We start from the raw sequence: 17,163 nt of genomic DNA, 5'->3' as shown, positions 1-17,163 counted from the left end.
TCAACGATTATTAATTCATATCAACTCCCTTGATTGTAGTATTTTGAAAAATATAATAAGTATCTACATCGTATATACATAATATCATTCCATTGAGATGTACGGTCATTGATAATAGTCATCATTTCTTATTGAAATTATTATATTTGTAATTTAATAGATGCATATTGCACGTATATAAATACAACAAAAATGAATGCATTTATCGAAACGCCTCTTCAACATGCATCGCAGTAAAATATAATTTATAATAAAAATAAAAAATATGACTAGATAACACTAAATTTAAGTCGACGTGACATAGTTTAAGAATGTAGTCACTTTACTAAAATTGAAAGCAATAATTGCAAAACACAAATGACTATATTTGCACTCGGTTTACTATAGTGGCTATAATTTCGTAAATTTTAAATGCTTATAAAAAACTTCTTAGAAATATTTTCAAATTTACTTAACATTCCAATTAATAAATTTATTAAGTAATAATATCCTTGAAATGTGCAGCGTTTAAGTCCAAAAGTATACTAATTTTATCAATTTAATTGTAGGGAAAAAAATATTAATAATAATATATGACGATAATCATTTCCATCATAATTCAATCTTAAACATTCATAAAAATTAAACACTGAAATTACAGAATATTATGATTAAGACAATTAAGGTAACTTTTATCCAAAAAATATTGAATCATATTTATAAATTAAATACTATTTTAAAATCAATTTTGATTTAAAAATAAATATTATCTATCTAACTAATATTTTCTAATAATTACATCAGAATAACACAACTAGTAAATTGATGGCAAATTTCCCCTTTACACATAATAAAAATATCAAAATCAAAAAAAAAAAGAACTCAAGATACCAATTAAGATTAGATATCTATTATAATGAATAATATGATGATGGTGTAATAAGCATTTAATATTGGCAACATACACGGATTTGCTAGGGTCTAGGATATTTAAAATATCTAATCAGATAGGGATGATAAACAATTAATTTCAGTTTTAGTGATTCAATAACTGTATTTCCATAACCATTTTGACTAATTACGAATTATTATGGAAAATACACACGATGTGGCACTAAGTATCGATTATAATGTGAATAAGTATATAAATATGCGTAAACAATAGGTAGGTATTACACATTTTAAGATATTTAAAATTATCAGCATTTAACTTTTTGATATTTATTTTTTTCTCGAAATAATTTTCTAGGATATTGATTTTCCTGGAGTAAAATATTTAAAATTTAAATAAGTACTCTGATTGTTAATTTAAACTGATTTTTAATGATTAAAATTTCTTTTATGCAGGTCTTTAGACTTTTTGTATTTCATACATAAGTTACCATTTGATAATTTCAACGAGAAAATGTAAGCTTATTATTTTATAATTTTAAAACCATAGCAAGTACAAAGTTTTCCAATATTTTTAATTGTAAGACTTCATTCAAATAAACTTCATTCTTACAATCCTATTCCAAGGACTTTTTGTCATTCCAAAAATATACAACAGTTCGAGTGTAACCAAATTGAAAGTTCTATACGAAAAATATATTATGTTGTTAATTCTATTTTTTACTACAATCTTAAATTAAAATGGAAGTTCGACTTATTATAATATAAAATTACTATAATATTATAATAAATTATAGCAAAATAAAAAAAAAAATTGCATGTGGAATAAATTAAAAGTCATTAAATTCAACATTGATTCGTCAATTATTGCATTTGAAAAACAATACTTACTTAACGATATTTTTTGTACAAATAGTATTAATTTTAAATGGAAAGTACTTTTTGAGTATTAATGAAAAAAAAACAAAATAATTTAAAATTGATTTCAGTTAATCTTAAAAGCTTTTTAAAATAAAATTTTGATTGAATAATATATTGAATTAAATTTTACCACGAATAAAAACTACCAAAGAAAAATCCAAAACCATGATTTTTTAATAGCAATAATATTCTTTTAATATACTTAATTCTTTTTCAAAATTCAAATAAAACATCAATAATATCGTATAAGATATTGTCATATTGAGAATTGAGATTAGTCTAGGCATAATTAAATATTTTAAAGACTACATTTTATTAGTTAAACAGAAAAAAAATGAAAAATAGACAACTGACGTTTTTCTCATGTAGCTATCGATGTATTATTATTAAAGTCTACATATACGAGTATATAGTTTTGTATACATAGCACACTGAATAGGGTGTATTATTGAAAGTCAAAACTTAAAAGCAATAATATTTCATTGCATTTAGAAAAATTATTTTGAAAAGAAATCGATTAACTAATATATATTTATTTTTAAAATATTAAGTGCTCATAAAACAATTTACGAGTAGATATTTTAATGCATTGTATTGAATATGGTGATAAATAATATATATTATAATAATATATTATGCGAGGAACCTTGTATTAAGTAAAGCCGTAATTAAATTTTTATTTAAAATTTATTTTAAAATATTGCTTACAAAATTATTATGAGTAATAATTTCATCGTAATGTTTGAAATGAACACCATAATTAAAATTACAAACTTTAAAATTATATTATGTCTTAAATCATATAAAATTATGGTTTTTAATCATAATTTTAATACATATATACATAATTATATAATTTAGAAACTAAAAGTCTACAGTAATTTACATCTCAAGGATTGTTCCTTGTATCATTTTAAGAAAAATTAAAACAATTTCCTCTTTAAAAAGAACTATCTGTAGTGTTCAGTTTTTGATTTATAAACGAGTTTACTACCGAGTGATGAGACAAACTATTTTCCAAGTAAAACACGAAAATCCAGTTGCATTACCTTCGTATATTCTATTAACTCAAAACTATGAGGACTTTATAACAACATAATACAACCTAACTTCGTGTAAATATATTTTATTACAAATTCTTATTATACATCAATAAAAAAAATTTTTTTAATTATATAAAAACCTGCTTTTATAGTTTTGTGTTAAATAATCAGTATTAATTGGTATACAATTAGTATTTATTATCAATACATTGTTTCAATTAATTTATAAATTTTTAATCTTACAGAACCCAATCAGTACAAAAAAAAAATAATGTCTTATTCGTTCTAAAAAGTATTATTAGAATACTTAAAAACTCAGTGTTTAGTTCGTATAGGTACCTATGTAGTTTATAGACAGCTGGTTCTATTCCGACTTCAAATTATACATATTATTCATAATCCGTTCTTAATATTATGTTTGATGAAGACCGTTGAGTTATAGGTTAAAACATTAAATATAAATACACTGAAATAGTAAAATGTTATGGTATTCCAAAGAAAGGGAAACTCATCATGTTATTCTGATTATTCAAAACAAGCAAAAACGGATCTACTTTCACCCTCCCATCATTTGACGCCTAAGTTGTGTGTATATATTATGTCCATATATACAAACGAACTCGTTGAATAAAATATAAAATTAGTTAATGGAAGCTTTTCACTCCGGAGGGCTTTATAAATTAAAATCACGGGTGTGTGTGTATTATATTCTTTTATGACCTAGGGATTTTTATTTTATTTTTTTTTTTTACAGATGATATAGAACAAACACGAATGATCCTCGTTACAGCAGTATACCTACATTTTAAGTACCTATACGCACACACAATACGCAAAGTGTATACTATACATTTTAACATATTACGAATAATGTATATCTCTAGCTATATACGGTCACGGTGGTATAATAATTCGTATACACCATGTTTGAATAAGAAAAATCTTGAAAAACACAAAAACCACAGCAACTAAAGTTTAAAATATGTAACAGGCTATAAGTAAATCTATATAAACGTAAACACGGATTATTGGGAAGTCTATAGATATAATGCTCGAGTCCGAATTAATATTTCAGACTATAATCAATACTATACAAAATATGACCATATATCCGGTAAGTAGGTAGCTACCTACCTACAGTGTTTTGTAGATTTGTAAAAACCGTGGTACGAACATAAACGTATTATACAACTCGCATATAAGGATACAAACTACAACAATGTGCCGTGTACAAATTATAAAAAATATTACTAATGTTTTACAAAAAATAAGTGCGAATGCACACCTCCTCCTCTCAAAAAAAAAAAAAGTTTAAAAAAATATTGCCCCTGACGATGACGAACATTTTTATTTATTAATAGGTACCTCACGTCTGGAGATTCGACACTCTGTTGTATTGTATTATTACTTTTATTGCTATTTGCTAGTAATAGATATTGCGTAATCGTATACATGGGTCTGTTGATGTTATATACCACCGTCATCTGTGCACACAAAATTATACACACTTTATAGCCGGAATGTATACCTATTATAAAATAAAGTATCGAATTCGAGCAATCAACAGACAATTGATATGCGTCGTAATGGTATATTATACATTACGATCAAGTGGGTAGAAAACGAATGCACACAGTGATGCGACCGCGGATTGATTAACGCGTGTAATCGACGACGGACATTATCATTGTGTAATGTACGAGTGTATGCATAGGCAACTTTTGGCCATTCCAGCCTTCCTAACCTTCCCTTGATATTTTAACGAAATTCATCTTTAGTAATAGTATTTTTTAGAAGCTCCACAACTCCCGAAACTCAATCCTAATTCCACCACCGCTGATGGTAGTGGCGATCGTCGAATCTTAGATCTATATTAAACTTTATAATCGTATATATTATTATGTAATGTATGCGATATACCTGTACGAAAACGATGCAAACATTACATATCTAGGTAACAAATAATAATATTATTATTATAAGTAATATTATTGGAATACAGTGTAATATTACAATTTTATTGAACTTCCTCATCTCGGTAAGTCAAAACATTCGACAACTCGAATGATATACAACTGGGTTTTTTTTTTGTTTAGTCTCCTTCGGGTCTCGTGAATGGCCGTGCGAATGTTTGTATTTATCTATTGCTGGAGCTCCTGTAGTATCACAATGATTTATATCGCAATGTTATATTACTGTACCACCTATCCTCGAATCACCGCGTCCACGATGCCAAAACAAACATCGCAGCTGCAGCAACCACTGCACCACAACAATAGTGGATAACCGTCGAAACGGATTACCGGCCGATTATTTTTCATGTCCGGTGCCCAATTCCGTACACCCACGAGCAGGTATATTACCTATTTATAATACCGCAGTCCGCACTGCAACACCGTATTTATGACTGTACTTGTACGTTGTGAATTTATGTGTATTCACGGATTGAAAATTCGATGGCCGAAAACCCAAAAGTTATGAGACACTTTATTTTTTTCTCGAAACTGTTTTTATGTTCACAATAATATATGCATGCCTGTGTGTATTATACCATTCTAACAAATAAAATTTTAAGTTCAAAAGCATTGATTTTTTATTTATTTTTATTTTAATTCAATTATTTTCCATTGTATCTAGATACTAAGTATGTACTCGTATTTTTGTATACATAAAAAAATATAATATACCCTAAAAGCTAAAATATTTATCTCAAAAACGAAAAATCTATTTTAAAGTTTTGAGCATTTTATGTTTTATATTATATATAGTAATGGGTATGCAGTATTATGGGTCTATCCGTTCTCGATTTTTATTTCATTAATAGTAAGTAAGTAAGTTATTATTTTATTTACATTGTAATATTCGTTAAAATATACTTTCAAAAAATAACTACTTTATATATCAATCATTATTATTATAATTGTTCAAGAAATAGGTAGCTAAAACATATTACGCACTAAACACGACAATTTGAATAACATTTGTGCAAAACGTGTATGATTACACGATTTTATGTTCCATAAAATAACACATAACATCAATAAACAAGGCAAGGTGAGGATTTAAACATAATGTACTGTGTGGATAATATGATCCCACGGAAAATAAACAATTGTAGCCTAATGGCCAAAGCTCGTAGTGCTCGTAGGTACCTACTTACAATAGCTTACGCATTGGTGATCGAAAGTTAGGCCATCACAACGCTATATTGTAAAATAGTTCAGACAACATCACTATAGTTGGAACACGCGTAACGACTATTGGACAAACTTTGGTGTACCCACAAGTCGCATCTGTAAAGAGATGAAAACGAGCCCAAACGAAGCCATTTAAATTCATCATCATGATTTACGATAACTGTCCTTTCTGCAATGGAAATGTCTATAATTATATATAGATAGGTTTATACGTCTTATACTCTCTTGCATCCGGCAGTCAGTATCCGCCCACCTTATGAAGTCAGCACGATTGCTTTCAGTGGAATACATTCAACGCTGTGTATAAATAAAATAATTAACGATAACAAGTAAGTAAGTAACTAACTAATACGAATTAGTAAACAAACGAACGGGGTTGTATACCGATATTCGCCAGGACTGTATACTTATTACTTATATATCAACTGAGTAGTGACGCGTTAAAAAACAAATAAATATTATCACGAGTATAAGTCATATAATCAGACCCACTCTACAAATGTCAATAATCAATAAAATATTGTAGATTATAATACTTTTTCTATCAAATTGCATCTGCACTATAACGGTGGCAGTGCCAAAATCGTAAACAATAAGTAAAATCTATGTATTGCACATTTCCGCATATTGATAGTGGCGACGTGAACTTTTATACCATTGAGAATTTAGTGGCAGGACTAAGCAAACTTAACCTCAATGTTACTTTTAATGAAAGAGCTTTAATTAAATATTTTTAGTTTTTTACGCTAATCCTTATAGACAAAATTTGACGCCAATAAATTGTCAATTACAATACGATTCTAACATATTTCATTGTATCAAATTAATTTATATTTTTTTTCAATTAAACAAAAAATATATAGTATTTAAGTATTAAGTTCTAATTTTCTTATAATGTTAAGTATTAATTAGTACATAATATACAATAAACAGTAAACATATTACCTAAACGCAATTTCCTAACTTAAAAGACATTTTTAATTTGTATCATATAAAAATGTTTAAATGCCTAATGGTATATTAAGTACCAGGAGCATAATGTATAACTTGACCAACAGTACTTTCAAAAACCGGGAATCTTGCCAAAATAAATAAATTATATTTTTATCTTTTTAATCTACAAATAATGATATTTGAAAATTCCAAAGTGCATTTATTAGCATCAATTAATTTAAATTTGTCTAAATTGTTAAGATTTATTTTTTAAATACTTCAAAAAATATTTAAAACAACCTTTGTAAAATACGTATACTTATTGTACTTAATTCGATATTTAATAAATATATATCACGTAATTTTGTAATCACATCGAGTTCGCCAAAATATTATACTAATATAAGAGTTTATATGCACCCCCAATCACTTAGTTCGACCTACAATTCCTGAAATAAAGCCAAAAGCTTGCAAGAGGTGGAAAACGTAATAAATATTATCTATACAAAGCTATTTGTTTTCAGTTTTGTAAAATAATATAATTACATTAATATTATTATTTATTATTGTCTATGTAAAATATAAATAGGTAGAAAGGAAAACAAATTAGTGGTCTTGTAGAAATAAGTGCAGTGATATATTTTGAAAATAAATTTTCGTATTTAAAATGTTGTACTGGATACGCGGAACTATATCATAAATAAGCAAAACATTTTGCCTGTACGGATACCCTCCGATGATTGAACACTCAATAAATATATTATGATAAATATCTTAATTAATGATTATTATAAAAATATAAAAACTTATTATTAAATAAATAATAGAAATTTAATTTCTTAAACATAATTTTTATCATACTTAACGGAAATTATAATATTATTATTATTATTATTAATGAATCTTAAAATAGTAGCCCATTTACGTATAGAATTATATACTTATATTTTATATACGTTTTTGATAACCTGACTATATAGTAGCTAATATACAAATTTGATAATTTTTATCATTGTAAAAATGTAGGGTTTTCTTCAAAATGGCTTGCTTAAAATATTGAGAAATAAAAAAAAATAAATGAAATGATTTCAAAAAAAGTATGACAATAGATACACAATTAATTTTAAATAAAAAAATAACTATATAATATTTAGTTAAAAAAGGTATATTATAGTTATTATTATGCATTATTATATCATATTAATTTTTGGTAATTTTAGTATTTTACTGTTGCATTATTTATGTAATATGGACAAGTATTTCAACAAATATTTTAAATAATATAATACAACTAAACGAGTAGTAATGGATTTTATTGAATTGCTTACAGCAAATTAACCTGTGGAAGCATCTTGTTAAATAGGAATTATAATTGTATAATATCGATTGTATTGTATAAGTATGGCACATTGGTGTTGTAACATAACCTAAATTGTTTATTTATATTTTAAATAAAATATCCATTCAAATTAGTTATGCATACAAAAATATATTTTAGCTTATTTTAAAAATAAAATTCATATGTAATTTACCTGTTTCTAAATAAAGAGTTAATATTTAATAATTCAAGAATTATGTAATGGTTACTTTAAAAAATATTACAGTAATAGTAACTTTAAACTGTGGTAATTACAAATCCGAAATGGCCAAAATACTTACGTATCGAAAAGTATGCGTAGCTTGAATACATAATAATTGTATTGCGTGATTCCATGATGCTTTGAAGCCGTTGTGTTAATATTCCATTATTCCATGTACCAGTTAAAAATAATAATAATGTATAAAAACATCTAAAGAGCAATATATTTGCTATTATTTTTTGTCAAACACATGCGATTCACTATTTTAAAATAGAATTCAAGTAATTTACGTATATCCCATTAATGAATTCTGTATTGTTTATTCAAATTAATATTACAGAAATCTATAAAACGGTAAGCATATCAGCTATTAGGTGTTAAACATATTTGATAAAGATAAAAATTGTAAAAAATTGTAATGATAAATAAGGTACTTAGAACTATCGTGCATAATTAAATAAAAAAATAAACGTTTAATTTTTTCATCCTGATTTCTATACTTCAATCCATAGGATAAGTACGTACATATTGTGTAGTACAATATATCAATATTCAATATCTATCACAAAAACAAGATGGCTTATAGTATCTGTACGACCGTTACCATTTTGAACAGTTGTAAAAAATAATATTTAATTCGTTTTTGGCTCCACACCATTACTTCCGAATTATCAGAAATTGCATTGCATAATAAACATTATTACTCCTCCACTTCAACGTCAATAGATTATAACGGACAAAATGAATTTGGCATCGGTGCAAGTATACAAAGATCATAAAATACATTGTACAATTACGATTTACAGATTAAATGACACTTGTGTGAAATTAAGATAATATATTTATATATGCAGTACTACACCGAGACCTGGAAAACCTGGACCCAAGCCCGGATTATGGTTCGAGCCGTGCGGCTGATTCGGTATTATGAAAAAAAAAATATCATAATAATTATATGCACTAACAGCTATCATACTTTAAATTGATACTATTAATTATTGTTAACTAATAACTAATCGACGGTAACGTTTCATGTGTTATTAATTATTATAGATATAATGAGCTCATGAGATTGCCACGTTTTTTTTTTTTTTTTTTTTTTTTTTTTAAACACGGAGAGGTATTTCAGAGACAACGTAATAGTCGAAATAAATAGAAAAAAAAAGGTTTTTATTCTATACCTTTTTTAAATCGACACGATGGCTATGACAGAGGGACAATCAGAGCTGAAGTAGATTAAAACAAATACTACTTAGTACTTACGGCAAATAAACGACCGAATAGTGCCAACGCCCAACAGAGATAAAATTGCAGCGACTTCCGAACCCCGCTGGGTGTTACTAAATTATTGGCAAACATTTCTGAGAAATAATCGACATGGTGAATAATCGATGTCGAAAAGGATATTATGCAGTTAACACGGCGTTTAATACCAATGTAAAACGTGTAACGTTCGGACCAACCGTTCGTATAAGATAGTATTATTTTTGGTTTACTTTTTGTTTGATTCTAGAAATATTTCTAATTTTGTTTATTATTAATTTATTTTTTTTTTGCTTTCGTCTGTTATTTAATTTGATCCGTGGATTAAGCTATGCAAGTCGTGTTACCCGATTACCATCCCCTATTATCTCTCCTTCGCCATTCGAAACTCTGCTAGTCTTACAAGAATTCTAATCCTCCAATTAAATATCGTATACGCCTATTGAACCAATACAATATACCATACAGAGTATGGTTAAAAAATGGTAAGGTGAAAAAAATGTATTTCATGTATACCTATAGTATTTACATAGGTATGGACATATATAGTATAAATACCTACACAGTACTATGTACCTATAGACTATAAGAACCAAAGAATGGTCGACGCTTTAAAAACTGAGAAACAATGGTGGGAGAGAAACGCCAGTTTTATTTTTAAGGGGAAAGGTGACCTAAAATACGGTCGATTTATACAAACATTTGTTCAAACTGATAGGTACATTTTATAACACGTAATAATATATTGTGTAAGCAGACATAATTATTTTAAGATTATTTAAGTTTCCTTATAAGATTACTACAATAATAATCATTAAAATTTCATTCATCATTTAATTTCTTTTGTAAAATAAATCCGAAATTCTGATAATTGATCAAAATTAAAACACAGTTTTCCTTCCCGCACCTAAAATAGACAAAATAGTTTATGTATAATTTTTTTTTTTTTAAACAAATTAAAATATTAAATATCTATTAATGATATTATAACATAACAGTAATATAAAAAATAAAAATATATTTTAAATTAATCGTTGAATTATCTATGGACTATGTTTATGCCGTTTTGATTTATTTTACTTTCCACAATAAAAGTAAAAGGTACAATTAAAGTAGATTAGTGGATATGTTAGTGGACGTAGATATGTTAATTCTTAATACATTTTGAAATACACAATACTTTTTTTTTTTTAATTAAGAAAATGTTAAGCTTAAAATATCAAGTAAAATAAGAAGTTGTCTTTTGAACCCTAATATTTGCACTTTTTCACAAATTGTGATAAATGTAGTCTCCCTCCTTAAATGTCTGCCAAGCTACCATAGTGCCATCTAAAGCTTTCAAGACATAATAAAAATATTTGTGAGCGCTATTCCACGCCAGCGATAGATACAGTTATATCTAAATAATTAATTTTTAGCCGTGTGACTTAAAATACAAAGCCAACAGCTCATTGTTTTTAAAATTACAAACCATAATATTATATTTAATCTTAAATCAAAGAAAATAACCGATAACAATAGGAATAACTTTGTTTAAAATTTGATGAATAATTGTATTTGAAAACCATTGAAACTGTTTTTTATTCGAATAAAATGAAATAATACTGTATAATCATCTAAGCACAATTTTATTCCAATAATAACATAGTTAATCTGTTCCGCGCAGGTGGTGACCTATAAAAAACCTATACCTAATATAATCATGCGGAAACATAAGTTTAATAAATTTATAAGCAAATTATTTTCGTCGATGCGTGTATAACGATTGAATGTGGTAGGCATTATAATATTATATATTACCTATAATTATTTATAATCACTCGTTGAGTTTAAATAGTACCTACTATCTTTATTCAATCGACACTGTTTCCAATTCAAAATAAAACGACGTAAATTCAATCATCAAACGTTAATATTTTGTAATATTACATTTATACGGTATGTCGTGCAAAATATAATACGTACAAGCATTTGTCGTAGATTTAACCACGAAATGTATTTCATTATAGTTTCAGACACGAATTTAAAGTTTTTTTTTTTTTATTTTGCCTCAAGTTTCTAACACATCAATACTACAATAAAAAATGGTTCTTAATCAAACACCGGTTTCTATATTAAACAACGGTATGTTTAACCTACCAAACACATTTCTATAGAATAAAACGTTTCTAACTTTGTCGACGTTTGAATTACGTACATATTAATAATTAGTACGTACATATCATATACTCATAATACACAATATAAATAATGCAATTCTTCAAAAAGATTAACAGAATAAATAGATTTTAACGTTGTAAGTCTTTTTTTTTTTTTTATAAGTATTTAACAATTTTAGAATTTTCATAGAAACATTAGTTTCAATATTAAACTATTAATTTACTTCATTCGACTAATTCTTTAAAATTAAATTAAAAAAGATATTTTGAAATTTTATTGTTAATTTAAAAATTAGTTGGGTATACTCTGCATTTACAACCATTTTTAGTAAACCAATATTTAACCTTAGAAATTTTGTCATATTTATTTTTATCACACCTCGTCTGTTTATTAAGTGTGTTAATACTAACTATATTATTATTTAAATAATAATTACAAATATGTCTGCCGAGTAAAACATAAAACAAATATTTTCCGAAATATATAATACATAGTCATAAACTTATAGAAATACTCGCGGTTATTTTAATAACTGTTAACATTTTTTTTTAGTTTAAGTTACAAAACCTAAAGTTTTAATATCTTACGTATGTAGGTGAATTATACATCTTCAGTTAAATACAGAGTTGCCTAAAGTCTAAACGTCATAATAATTAACTATCTTGGTAATTTACTACCTGCAGAATACTTATAAAGTTTTTATTAATATTGAAACCAGAGCTCAGATTTTATAGCACTAAAAAATTCTTAAAATACTGAATATTATGTCTTAAAAAATAACAAAATATTTTCTAATAAAATAAAAATATAATATAGTTTTAATTTACAAAAATGTATTTATGCTAATTCAATTGCACTTCATCAGTTTTGTATTACTTATGTTCAGGTGTATGATTTTTTTTCATTTTGATTTGTTTTGCTATTTTAAATACTGTTTAGTACTATAAATATATTCTTTTATGAAATAGAAGAGTTGATTTTAAATTTTAAAAAAAGGTGAAGATACCCAACTTAATAAATTTGTTTTTAGTATTGAAATAAATAAAGAATATTTGTAATTTGTATATTATTAGTTGGTTATAAATAAAATAAATTCATTGACAAATTAACAGTAAAATCTTATTTTTTTTTATAAATTTAATCTTGAGATAAATAATAACTACTATAATATTAAATTATGATAAATGAGCTTGCCCATATTTCAGTCATTCACCATTGTTAAGTTTTTAAATTTAAAGCATCTTGGTAGTAATAATAATATAGCCCCCTCAGTCAATGAGCTCTGAATAAAGACATATACTTACCCCCAAAACAAAATAATAATCATATCAGTGACTTTAATTTGAAAACCATTTAATCCTCAACACTAACAGAAAAGGATTAAAAATTGGAATGCAATATTATATGTTTAATTTTAATAGTTTAACTATGATGCACATGATATAATATTACTAATAATATGACTAGGTACTGTAATATGCTGTGAAATTCTACTCCTTTTGAGGGTAGCTTTAACTTTTAAGCTTACCTTATCGTACTTTAAGGTAGATAATTATAGACATTAGCTATCAAAACTCAAGAAAATTTATGACAGCAACAATTATCAAATTAATTAATAGATAAAAAAAGTTCAAAAATAAAATATGCGAGAGCAGATATATTGCACTAATATGGTAAAATATAAACAGATATAGATTTTTGATTTGCTTCTTTAACATTATCACATGAAAACACTATGGAACATAAAAACAAAACTAACAGTTAGATAGTAATGTGCTAAGTACTAAAAATATTAGTCGAGTAATCCTTAGATTTTAAGAATTGATGCAATTATATAAAAACAAAATAAAACAAAAAACAAAAATCTATAAACCAAGATCTTCTAAAACACAAATCATTCATTACAACTAATATCATACAAATAATAATTAAAAATACTTTAGTAAACTATCTTCGACATTATATTAATTCTTATGACTTATTGGTAAATAGAAAATTTACCAATATAAAAGTTGTTAATAATATTGTAATTATTATGTAAAATAAACTTATATTGAATTATAGTTTATATACAATATTACAAATACTGTTATAAATATATTATTGTTAGTGAATTAATTGCTGATAATTTAACCTGAAACAGGCATATCAGGCAAGTCTAAAATTTCAGACACAAATGATGCAACTAAAGCTGTCTGCGGTTGTTGGTGAGCAAGACAAAATGGATGGGCAAGTAGTTGGGAGTAATTTGGTCGACTCCGAAAATTTTTCTGTAAGCTGAAAAAATAAAAACCCATGAAAACATATTTCAAATCAATTAAACTCAATAAATATCCAATTAGAATGAATAATAAATTATCAGCAACACTTACCATTGACAAATAAAATCCTCAAAGTATGATGTGAAAATACCAGAAGATAGCCTCGGTGGTTCGTCATTGACCACTTGTTTGAGTTGCTCAAAAGGATTGCCCCATGTATCGTATGGAAACTTACCAGTGGCAAGTTCCACAAGAGATATTCCTAAGCTCCATATATCACTTCGTATATCATAATTGGATGGATTTCCATCGGGATCTATTCGTTCAGGCTACGCACAAAAAATATTAAATCATAAATCAAAGCACTATTTAATAGTAATAATGCAATAAATGTAATTACCGCCATGTACGGTTTACATCCTGCATCAATAGTCTTAGCCACAGAATCAACAAGATATCCAGATATACCAAAATCGCACATTTTTACATTTCCATTACGACTGATTAAAATATTTGATGGCTTTACATCACGATGTATAACTCTCAATTGAGAATGCAGATAATGAAGAGCGCTAACAACCTAGAAAAATTAAAAATTATTTAAAACATAAATTAATTTATTGTTTACGAATAGTAAATGAATAATGTGAAGAAGTATGAACCAAACTTATAATAATACTAATTATTATTAAAATAAACTTAACATTATAAGACATAGATAGATGTATAATTAAAATTAAATTTTTTGTTTTTGTTCAGTATATATAATTTATTCCTTTAGAAATAATAAGAATATGTGATAATAGATAATTTACATGAATAATTTGATGAGATAAGTCACTCACTGGTAACACTACCCTTGCTCAGTATTTTAAATTTTTTGTTTTTATGTATATTTTTCTTTATAAGTCAAGGAGGTCTTAACACCAATAATTGCTATTGAGTCTTCTAGGGGGGTTTCCAGGAATTGTAAAAGTGGCAAGGTTTGATATATAAAAGAAGTTTGGAGTAGAATAGTTTGTAAAAAGTTACAGTTTCTTTGTGGACTATTATAATTTTTAGATTGGAGTTATAAAGAATTGGTGATTTTTGGAAGGATATTATTTTGGAAAGTTTGAATTTTATCGATGTTGGATTTTTTGGCATTGCCCCAAAGCTGAAGGCCATAAGTTTACATTGGTTTAAACAGGGATATATAAATTAGGAGTTTAGTATTTAAAGGCGTGTGTTTGTTATTGGATAACTAAATTAATAAGATTAATTTTGAGTTTAGTTAAAACATGTCTAAAGAAATAAAAAATACATACAGAACAAAATTTTTTTATTTTTGTCACTTCTAAACTGTATCATCAATTATTGTAAAATTTATTAAAAACAAATTATTACCGCCACAGTGATAGGTCCAAGAATTTGTTCTGAAATCCTCCGTCCAAACTTGTACACTTTAGCATAGAACTTGTCTAATGAAGTATCCATTACTTCCATGCATATCCATACATCACCCTCCATGAATAGTGCACCATAAAACTGCACTGTATATGGACAAGCTGACGAACGCATAGATATATCTAGATCCATTAAAAGTCGTTTCTGCTCTTGGGTATTCACTGTAGCTGCTATCCTCTAGAAAGGTGAGAAAAAAACAAAATAGTAAAAAAACAGTACTCACATTGATCATCGAATATACTATAGTCACCTTTACAGCCATAATTGTGCCAGAAGGTATGTGCCGCATTTTTTCCACAATACCATAGGCACCACGTCCGAGATCACAAATTCTCTGTAGGTCATTTGCCTCGACTGTAGTTTCCTGGTCACCAATCGTAATAGTGGTGGACCTGTCCAGGTTTCGAGGCAGGTTACTATAGGGAAGAAAATTAAATAGTAATATCGCATTTAACAGATAACCATGAAAATCGGAAAGTGATTTGTGTAGTAAAATAATAATATATTAAGTAGGTATAGCATAATTATTAATCATGTTTATGTGCTTACACGACAGGCGGCTCATCAAGTATCTGAACCTTCAGCGGTGGTCTCCTATTATTGCGGCCTAAAAACATAGTTGCACTATACTGCATCAATCAATCGCTTAACTCGCAACAAGAAAATAAATAACAACGTTTCACTAACCAGACATTTTACAATATTATTTATGAAACAATATATCAATAATACGTATTAGGTGCACCGCAAACACGGGGACGCACGCGTTATTTCATGGTTTCGGAAAAACACCGGTAGTGCGCGGCTGAGAGAACAAGAAATTTGAAAAATATTCCTGATATTATAATCGGTATTTTTTAGAATTATTCACATTTTCGTCCTACGCACGGCTCTAACGATGTTATACTGAACTTCAACGTGCGAAATGCGTAGCGCGTGTGTACCGATCGTCGAACTTACGTGTAATTTATCTAAACAGTGACAAATGACAATATTAATAATAATAATAATAATGCATTGTGGTGTACACCGCAACAAATTGCTATGCCCTTATAATATTGTATAATGTAAATTTGGAAACAATATCAATGGATTACACATTATCAACAGGCGGACCAATCAGATTTCAAGAATAGTATATAATATCTTTGACCAGTCTACTTGGCGCGCGATTATTTAAGAACATCCACTAACATTAATTCTTATATGAACAGTACATATTTCATAGGTATGACTGCGTACATACTACACGCTAATTGCCTACTCTTTAGACTAAATAATTAAAAAAAAAAAAAAAAAAAAACAATAAAACTTTAATGAAATTAAATAATATACCTAAAACTTGTCTACCATCAATTGTCAAGAAAAAAAGAATTCAAGTCGAAAATTTTTTTTTCCTTTTATTCAACAGTAATAAATCATTGATCATTCGATAAAGGTTAGTTTCTTCCGACGTTAAGCAACACATAATGAGCACACGAAGATTAAT

At 26.8% G+C, this 17,163-nt stretch overlaps 1 protein-coding gene across 2 annotated transcripts; it reads right to left on the bottom strand.

Annotated features, from left to right (window-relative positions):
- Positions 1-14,027: 14,027 nt before the first annotated feature.
- On the bottom strand, positions 14,028-16,739 carry LOC112599597 (dual specificity mitogen-activated protein kinase kinase 6). 2 transcript variants are annotated; one of them, XM_025346557.1, is made up of 7 exons: positions 16,362-16,739; positions 16,224-16,281; positions 15,925-16,090; positions 15,615-15,851; positions 14,629-14,808; positions 14,340-14,557; positions 14,097-14,244 (listed from the first exon to the last, which is right to left on the bottom strand). In XM_025346557.1, exons 1-7 carry the CDS (start codon positions 16,366-16,368, stop codon positions 14,097-14,099), a joined length of 1,014 nt encoding a protein of 337 aa, XP_025202342.1. In that variant the 5' UTR covers positions 16,369-16,739. The 2 variants fall into 2 exon arrangements, with proteins under 2 accessions (XP_025202341.1, XP_025202342.1); XM_025346556.1 differs by lacking the exon at positions 16,362-16,739 and having other exon boundaries at positions 14,028-14,244; positions 16,224-16,309.
- Positions 16,740-17,163: the final 424 nt, after the last annotated feature.

The sequence above is a fragment of the Melanaphis sacchari genome, unplaced genomic scaffold (assembly GCF_002803265.2).
Source record: "Melanaphis sacchari strain LSU unplaced genomic scaffold, SCAv2.0 Contig53_pilon_pilon, whole genome shotgun sequence".
In the NCBI taxonomy this organism is placed as follows: domain Eukaryota; kingdom Metazoa; phylum Arthropoda; class Insecta; order Hemiptera; family Aphididae; genus Melanaphis; species Melanaphis sacchari.
The sequence above is the reverse complement of the archived record's forward strand: the minus strand, read 5'-3'. Positions and strand labels throughout refer to the sequence as shown.